The 9,387-nt window shown below is 40.6% G+C and overlaps 1 protein-coding gene across 2 annotated transcripts in view; it reads left to right on the top strand.

Moving 5' to 3' along the window:
* ABCA8 (ATP binding cassette subfamily A member 8) overlaps window positions 1-9,387 on the top strand; it is a 79,643-nt gene that overhangs the window by 7,924 nt on the left and 62,332 nt on the right. The window contains exons 2-3 of one of the 2 annotated variants that reach the window (XM_029928728.1): window positions 1,243-1,647; window positions 8,372-8,473. In XM_029928728.1, the coding sequence (XP_029784588.1) occupies window positions 8,378-8,473 (96 nt within the window). In that variant the 5' untranslated portion in view covers window positions 1,243-1,647; window positions 8,372-8,377. Of the gene's footprint in view, window positions 1-1,242; window positions 1,648-8,371; window positions 8,474-9,387 lie in introns of those variants that run through there. The other variant, XM_029928729.1, reaches the window with a different exon arrangement.

Below are 9,387 nucleotides of genomic sequence, written 5' to 3'. Positions count from 1 at the left end.
TGGAAAACTAAAAATGCTCAGAGAGGACCAAAGAAAGCAAGAAATTGGAAGCAGAAGGATGAAAATCAGAGAAAACAAATAACAAAATGGCAGACCTGAATCCTACAATATTAGTAGTTAGGTGAAATGCAGCTGCTCTAAATCCACCAACTAAAAGACATATATTATCAGATTGGAATAAAACAAACACATGAACAAAAATGACATCATCTGAGCTGTCTAAAAGAAGGTCACTTCAGATATAATGATACTGATAGTTGAAAATGATGGGGGAAATATACCATGGAAACACTAATCCAAAGGAGGTGGGGATGGTGATATTAAAATCAGGCAAGGTGGACTTCAGAACATAGGAAGTCACCCAGAATAAAGATGGGTCTTACCACCTAATGATAAAAAGCCAATTCACCAAGAAAACATACCAGTCATAACTGTACGCACCAAACACCACAGCTTCAAAGTGCATTAGACAAGACTAGGTAGATCTGAAAGGAAGAATGAAAGAATCTATAATTTTTGCTAAAATCTTCAATATTTTAACAAAATATAAACAGACTTAGTAAACAGAAAACCAGCAAAAATATAGAAAAACTGAACAACACCATCAACAAACTAGATCTCTTTGATACTTATATAGTCCCCCACTCAATAGCAGAATGAACCTCTCTTCAAATGAATAGGTAACAGTCACCAAGATAAATCATACCCTGGGTCATAAAACAAGTCCTAACAAATTTGATATATAAAATAAATTTTCTGAACAAAATAGAATTAAACTAGAGCCCAGGTGACTTAGTCAGTTAAGCGTCTGAGTTCAGTTGAAGTCATGATCTCACGGGTTGTGAAGGTGAGCCCCACATTAGGCTCTGTGCTGACAGAGCCTGCTTCTGATTCTGTGTCTCCCTCTTTCTCTGCCTCTCCCCCTTCCATGTTCTCTCTCTCTCTCTCTCTCTCAAAAATAAAGAAACATTAAAAAATTTTAAAAAACCAAAAAAGAATGAAACTAGAAATCAATAACCAAAAGATAATAAGAATATCTCCAGACATTTGGAAACTAACACCACATTTTGAGATAATTCCCAGGTCAAAGAGTATATGGCAAGGGAGACTAGAAATATTCTAAACTGAATCAAAGTGAGAACCAGAGAAATGAAAATCCTGATTATCCAAGTGATAGGCAGCCTAGAGCTCTGTGTAGAGAGGAGCTTTTCGCTGATTGAACTGTTTACTTTCTCTTCAAAGGCACTGCTTAAATTTTGATGTCAGCCTGCAATTACCTTGGTCATACCAGACAAACGCTTAGGAATATTGGATCTCCTTGACAAGATTGCTCATTATCATATGACATGGCCAGGAAGCGAAGTGGAAATGTCACTGCTCCACAGGGAACTGACTGAATAGAAGTGAAAACACCAACAATCCAAGAGAGATCACGTGAACGTTCTGTTTGGCGGGGGAAAACGGGACTGAGGTCACAACTTCGGAAGGCAGTCTTTGCAGGAACTTTTCACAGCAGTCAAACATTGAAAGCAAATTGCAGAGAGGTGGTAGAAATCAGGGAGGGGGAAATGTGAACCGTTTTCTTCTAAATAAGGACATCAGTGGACAAAGTGTAATTCTAGAGTCCTGGTTTCAGATTTCTCAAAAGTAAGTTCATTGTGTTTTTTCTGTTTTGTGATTTGTGTTTTGGGGGGTTTCTTTTTTTTTTTTTTTTCTTATCACAAACTTATTAATTTGAATGCTAACCCTCTATGGAGAAACTATTATGAAAATTAATGGGCTGTTTTGATGTTTTGAATGTTTCATGGTTAACATTATATAAATGAAAGCATTGAGTTAAAATGTAAAGTTTTAAAAATGATGCAACTCTTAGTATGATTTTTAACCAGAAACGGAGTGTGGAAATGAGCTGAAATTTGCTTAACATATTGATTGGGAAGAAGTAGGGATCTTGGGGATCAATTTGTAAACCTGAATTGTTTTTGAAGTGATAGTTCTTTACTTTCATTGCTCAATAATTTAGAGCTATTTTGGATAAACTGTTTCGTAACTTTTAGACTGTTTACCAAAAGCATTCCCAGAAAGAAATCTTTTTATTGTCTCTGGCTCTCACTCTAAGGCTATGAGAATTTTTGAAACGTTAAGATGCTTTCTGAGCACAATGTGCTGAATCAAAATTGAGTGCTGCATTTCCATATCACAATATTATTTCAGAAGTGCATTCCTTCTATAAACAGAGATTCTGAGCTCCTCTAGTATAAGCCTTTTGCTCTGAATTTAACAACTGTATAAAAGAAGAGAAATCAAAGCCCTTATAAAATGAGACTACTACATGCATAATAAGGAATTCACGTTATTGTTAGTCTTTTCGACAACAGAACATACACGAATTGGGAGTGGGTGGGTGGGGGAGGAAGAAAGTAGGCAGTACTAATTCCCCATGGAAAATCGAAGAGGTTGGAGCCACACTGAAGTTTCCACACTGAATTGGCTGTGGCTCGTTCCACAATGAGATCACTTTTTGGCCTGCTGACCTCCACAGCCATGCCCAGTCCCCTTGAAAGTGTCCGCACTGAATTCTCTGCACTGGGAACAGCCTGTGGGATTCTCAGTCTTGTTAGCACTGCATACCTGACCTAATGCCCTCCTTTTTTTTTTTTTAACCTGGGAACTGTCTTCCTCCCATCAATTGCCATTCCCCTGGCTCTCTAACCTCACCCAACCTGCTTCTATCCAGACTTGCGCCCCAGCCTCATGAGCAGACACGTGTAGGGTTTTCCCCAGTGCTCTCTGAGGTTTTGTTGACCTCCCATTGGAACTGGCTTCTGTGAGCTTTGTCTCTAAGAAATAGCACAGCCTTAAGCATCATCCTGCGGCACGAACGGAATGACAAGATTCGGGCGAAGGCACAGCCATTCCTCATCCCGGTGGAGAAGCCCACGGCAGCCGTGTGGTTTCTATCCCTGGCCAACATGACATGCGCACAGGAGGAGGAAAATGCTTGCTCCAAATTCAGGACTTAAGAGCCAAATTCAAGGTGGAGCTGCTGGCTGTGTGCTCAAAGGTCCCAACTCATTCTTGCCAGTCATGTCCCTGGCATGCTTTCCAGAAAAAGGACCATTATTCCCGGATATCTGTGCTTTCTATAATTCAACTTAGATACACTACTTGCTCCTATAATGAGGACCTTTTGAAAGTCCTCGATTTCCACAGTTTTCCGGATTACCTCTGCAAATCATCTTGGTGTAGTATGTATTGGTTGATCAGGGCTTTGGAAAGATGTTGCATAATTCCTATGCACTGAGAAACTTCCTTCTGCAAGCTATTTTGGGTCTCTGCAAAAAAAAAAATAATAATAATAATAATAATATATATATATATATATACTTCCCTGCCTAATCCTCACCGCCGCCACTAGCTCATACATGCACACATGCACACACACGTACACATTCATATATGCTCTTTGCCCAAGGGAAAGGGGCCGTGTGCTGCTAGACTGTTCTCTGGTGGCTGTGGTATCTCTGGAAGAGTAACACCGCCCTCTGCAGGCCATTTTAGGTAGCGTCCATGGCATGTTTCCACAGTGAACTGGCTTCCATACAAATCAGAGTCCTGTGCGCTGGATCCGGCTAAAGCCTAGCCAAGTCTACTTTACGTGGAGTGTCTATCCTCCATCTCCAGAAGAAGTCCAAATATGTCACAGCCTCCCCCACAGTAACCTTAGGGACTCCGTTGGCAAATTTAACTAACTGTAGGTGGCTAAAATAAATCCACTTTATGTATCCTTTAAATGATATGTATTCTTTTAAAGTAACGATCGAACCTAATTTCTATAATAATAACCAGAATGATCGGATTTGAAATTCAGCAGAGAGATAATTGTCTAGAAAGTCTCTGTTGGTAAAAGGATAGTGGTAATAAATGACGTGGAGTTTCTCCTTAAGAAAGAGATTTTCCTAGGAAAGTCCAAAAATTAAGAGTCACCATCCAAAGAATATAAATCTCTTTTATATTTTTGGGATGGTGGGGGGGGGGTACCTTGATAAACTTCAATAGAAGGTAATTGGGACAGAACTAGACTCAGAGAAAAAGTAGGTTTAACACCACAATAAAATACAGTGAAAGATCATCCGATACATGACTAAATTCACCTTTTAAAAATAAGGCATCTAAATAAAATTTAAAAATATAGTGTCTGTCAGTTTGGATTTCTAAAAATTAATTATGAATTTTTCCTACATTAATCATGAATCATGAATTTTTCCTACATTATCACACATATAAAAATTTGACAAAAGGTTAAAAATAAATGGATAAAGCTACATTATGCAAATGTTACGCTGAAGAAACTAAATGTCTCTATGCTATTATCAGGAATAAGGACAACCTGCCATTAAAACTGAGCCTGGGTGGCTCAGTTGGTTCAGTGTCTGACTTCAGCTCAGGTCATGATTTCATGGTTCATGAGTTTGAGTCCCATGTTGGGCTCTGTGTTAACAGCTCAGAGCCTGGAACCTGCTTCAGATTCTGTGTCTTCCTCTCTCTCGGCCCCTCTTCCACTCATGCTCTGTCTCTTTCTCTCTCTCAAAAATAAATAAACATGAAAAAAATTAAATACAATACAATTAAAAGAGTAATAGAGCAAGGTTTTATGCACCTAACTGCTTAGCCTTTAAGTGCACTGACTAGGGATGCCCAGGTGGTTCAGTCAGTTGAACATCTGTCTGACTTGATTTTGACTCAGGTCATGATACCAGGGTTAGGGAATTGAGCCTTGAGTAGGGCTCCACTCTTAGCACAGAGCCTGCTTAGGATTCTCCCTCTCTCTCTCTCTCTTTCTCTCTCTCTTTCTCTCTCTCTCTCTCTCTCTCTCTCTCTCTCCATCTCTCACTCCCCCTTCTCCCCCTCCCTCCCTCTGTCCCTCTCCCCCACTCACGCTTGCTCGCTCTTGCTCTATGAAATAATAAATAAATAGGGACACCTGGTGGCGCAGTCAATTAAGAATTGGACTTCGGTTCAGGTCATGATCCTACGGTTTGTGTACTTGAACCCCAGTTTGTGTATTCGAGCCTGGGCTTTGTGCTGACAGCTCAGAGCCTGGAGACTACTTTCGATTCTATGTCTCCCTCTCTTCCTCTCTGACCCTCCTCTGTTTTTCCTCTCTCTCTTTCTCTCTCTCAGAAAAAGTAAATAAAACTAAACGATTCTTAAAAAGTTTAATAAACAAATTAATTAATTAATTAATAATAAATAACAAATAAATAAATAAATACAGGGGTGCCTGGGTGGCTCAGTCAGTTAAGCTCCGGCTTTGGCTCGGGTCATGATCTCTCAGTTCGTGGGTTCGAGCCCTGCATTGGGCTCTGTGCTGACAGCTCAGAGCCTGTATCCTGCTTTGGATTCTGTTTCTCCCTCTTTCTCTGCCCCTCCCCCTGCTAATGCTCTGTCTCTCTCTTTCTCAAAAATAAACATTAAAAAGTTTTATAAATAAATAGACATTAAAATGTTTTTTAAAAATGTAGCAGAGACACAAAGAAATTGGCAAATCCGTGATCAGTGGAACACAAATATGAAAATATAAAATAGATATAAATTAAATGTTATATATAACAAATGTATAAATATATCTACAATATATAAAATAAATATATAAAATATAAAAACACAAATATAAAAATATTCAAAGAATAAAATTATACAAAACAAACTAAAAGATGGCAATATGGTTCTTTCAAGCGTACATAAAATATCTCCAAATACTAAAATACGCAATACCACTGAGTAAGTTTCAAGGAATTTCAAAGAAGCAGTATCTTATAGAACAGCACTTCCTTGGACCACAGCGTGATCAAGTGAGACCAAAAGTTTAAAAACCACTGAAGCCAAAGAAATGCAATATTGCAGGAGCTAGGTAGGGAATCCTAAGTAACTAATCTTCTCTGTAGCTGTATTTACATTGTACAGCAAAACTAAAAAAAAAAAAAGGCAACAAATAACACAATAAACATTTATGGCTGGGATGTGTGGGGTAGTTTTTAGGTGGCTCTGCTGAACTTGGATAGGCTTGCTCCGATCTCTGGGGTCTGTGGTCAGCCAGACCAGTCTGATGTCGGCTACTCTACACTGGGAAGACTGGGATGACTCTGCTGCTTTGTGTCCTTTTCCTGTCCCAGAGGCGAGCCCAGGTATGCTCAGCTAGCAATGGCAGGGCCACAGAGCAAGATAGACTCAAGGTCTCATAAAATCTAGGCTCAGTTCTGGGAACAGAGCACTCCCAGCCCTCTCTGCCGTCAAAGTTATAGTCTGCCTTCAAGGAAGGAACTCCAGAGCATCCAGACAAAAGGTACGGACAAGAGTAGAAGTGACGAATTGGGGCTTCTATGATAAATAGGAGTGGTAAGACTGAGTGCCCTTGTCTTGTTCCTGATCTTAGAGGAAAAGCTTACAGCCTTTCACCACTGAGTCTGACGTCAGCCATGGCCTTTTTCATGTTGAGGTTTATTCATTCTCTACCTACTTTGTTGAAAGTTTTTATCATGAAAGGGTGTGTATTCTGCGAAATGCTTTGCATCTATTGAGATGATCTTATGATTATTACTGTTGCACTTGTGTGCTGTATTACATTTTCTGATTTGCATATGTTGAACCATCCTTGCATTTAAACAGTGCATCCCACTTGATTGTGGTATATGATCCTTTTAATGTGTGGTTGCATTCAGTTTGCTAAAATTTTGTTGAGAATTATTGCACCTATGTTCCTCTGTGATTTTCCCTTCCTATGGTGTCTGTAACTGGCATTGGCCTTGGGGTAATGCTGGCCTCATAGAATGACTTTGCAAGTATTCCCTCTCCTTCAGGTTTTTGAAGTCTTTGAGAAGGACTGGCATTCATTCTTTTTTGAATGTTCGGTAGAATTCACCAGTGAAGCTGCTGGTCCTAGGCTTTTCTTTGTTGGGAGGTTGTTTAATTTCAATTGTAGTTTTTTTTTTTTTTTGAAGGAGAGAGGGAGAGAGTGTGTATACATGAGTGAGTGAGGGACAGAGGGAGGGAAAGAGAGAGAGAGAGAGAGAGAGAGAGAGAGAGAGAGAATCTCAAGCAGGCCCATGCTCAGTGTAGAGCCTGACGTGGGGCTCAATCCCACAATTCTGGGATCATAACCAGAGCCAAAATCAAGAGTTAGATGCTTAACCAACAAAGCCACTAAGGCACCCCTGACAGGAGATTTTTGATCACTTATACAATGTCCTTCCACCTTTTCTTTTGTTACTCATTTCTAGTTTCCTATCCTTATGGTCAAAAAAGACACTTCATGTAATTTCAGTTTGTTGAGACTTGGTTTGTTGTCTGTAGGATGATCTATCCTTGTATCTGTTGGGAGGTCTTGGATATGTGAAAGCATCTTCTCCCCTCCTTGGGCAATAGCCTATCTCTGCTTTGTATCAGTGCTGGATTCCCAAGCAAACCTCAGCAATAACTCACCTTTGCTTAAGAATGGGAGCAGAGAGCTTTCCCACCCCACCCTTGATGGTCGATGGCCATTGCTTTTTACTCCATGCAAGGGTCATGTTGCATCAAATAAGGTGCATTTGGACGGATCTGTTGCAGTCCACTGGATGATGGTCGATGGCCATTGCTTTTTACTCCATGCAAGGGTCATGTTGCATCAAATAAGGTGCATTTGGATGGATCTGTTGCAGTCCACTGGATGGCAGGGAAGCCTGAATGTCAAGCTATGGGCACAAGGACCTGAGGGCTCTGTCTGCAGTGGGAGAGCAGAAGGAAACAAGACTCTGGGGGAAAGACTCCAGCCGTCTCAGGCTCCTGGATACATTACTGCTCTGGAGCCAAGAACTGTTGGAAACACACAGTGAAACCTGTACCATCCAGGCACTTTGTGCTGGAGAACATCACTTCCTCTGAGCAGTGGGGAAAAAATACATTCTGTAAGACCTGGGGAAATGGACCACCCTGATACCAAAAAGGAGAGCCTTTTCTTCCTCGAATGCCTCTTCAGTCCTCCCTAGTGACAAAGTTTGCATCATGCCAGCTGACGAAGGCAAATATTTCCAGGGCCCAGATCCACTTTCACAGAGCAGGCTGCAAAGGATGACTTTTGAGCTGAGAGGCAATAAACTGCTAACGGACACACTGCATGACAAACAAATGGGGGAGTCAAGAGTTCAGAGGTGGGAAGAAAAGAAAGCCAGGGGAGTAATGAAATGCCAACTTCGAAACTCTCAATTCTTAGCACTCGTTTCTAGCACTGCAACTCCCAGCCTATTCTCTTTTGTTTGTTTGCGGGGGGGGGGGGTATTTCTTCTCAAGACCATCACATTCACATGATCTTCTTTTCTTTCTCATTAAACAGGACAAAATGATTAAGAAGGAGATAAGTGTGTGTCAACAAACATGGGCGTTATTATGCAAGAACGTTCTTAAAAAATGGAGAATGAAGAGAGAGACCTTGATGGTGTGTCTTTCCCTTTGTATTGACAATATGGAAATGCATATTCTTTGGGAAATAACTGTGCTTTATCTCCCCTTTCAAAAACAAAGCAAAACAACCTTTCTGTTACCGAAGCAGGTGTTCCTCAAATGCAATCTGTCTACAGACATTTCAATTGACATAGGCCCTAAATTGAGGTCTTAAATCACTGAAGCTGGCCAGCAATAGAAAACCCAATAATGTTTTAAAAGTCAATGGTCATGGGGTGCCTGGGTGGCTCAGGTGGCTCATCATCCAACTTTGGCTCAGGTCATGAGCTAATGGCTCATAAGTTCGAGCCCCACATCAGGCTCAGTGCTGACAGCTCAGAGCCTGGAGCCTGCTTCAGATTCTGTGTCTCCCTCTCTGTCTGCCCTTCCCTGCTCATGCTTGGTTTCTTTCTCTCTCTCTCTCTCTCAAATAAGTAAACGTTTTTTTAAAAAGCTTTTAAGTCAATGGTCACATTTTTGCTAGTGTTCCTACTCATGAGTAATTGGGTTCAGATGCTGAGATTCTGAACGCATGCAGAGAAGTAGGTAGCGGGTATTTTCTGTTTTCAAGCTCTTTCTGAAAATAAATCATTCTCTTCAAACTAGTAGAAAACTTGGAAATGCCATTAGTGCCAAGAGCAAAATTAGTATTAGCTCCTATAATTTTAGCATGTAATAAAAATCCTGGTTAAACTTCAAGGTCTTTTTAAAATCATATAGCTGTAGCTTCTCTGTCTGCCTGAATTGTTTGGCATTTCCAATACCAGACTCGTGTCCTGTAGCCAATGTATTATCACTAAGGGAGCAGTGCCCTGGAACAGTCTCATGTAACATGAGGCTTTCAGCAAATCAGATACAGCATGAGTAGTTCATACGCGCTGGTGATAATTTATAATAGCTTGCCACTGT

This window comes from Suricata suricatta, chromosome 17, assembly GCF_006229205.1.
Source record: "Suricata suricatta isolate VVHF042 chromosome 17, meerkat_22Aug2017_6uvM2_HiC, whole genome shotgun sequence".
In the NCBI taxonomy this organism is placed as follows: Eukaryota; Metazoa; Chordata; class Mammalia; order Carnivora; family Herpestidae; genus Suricata; species Suricata suricatta.
The sequence above is the reverse complement of the archived record's forward strand: the minus strand, read 5'-3'. Positions and strand labels throughout refer to the sequence as shown.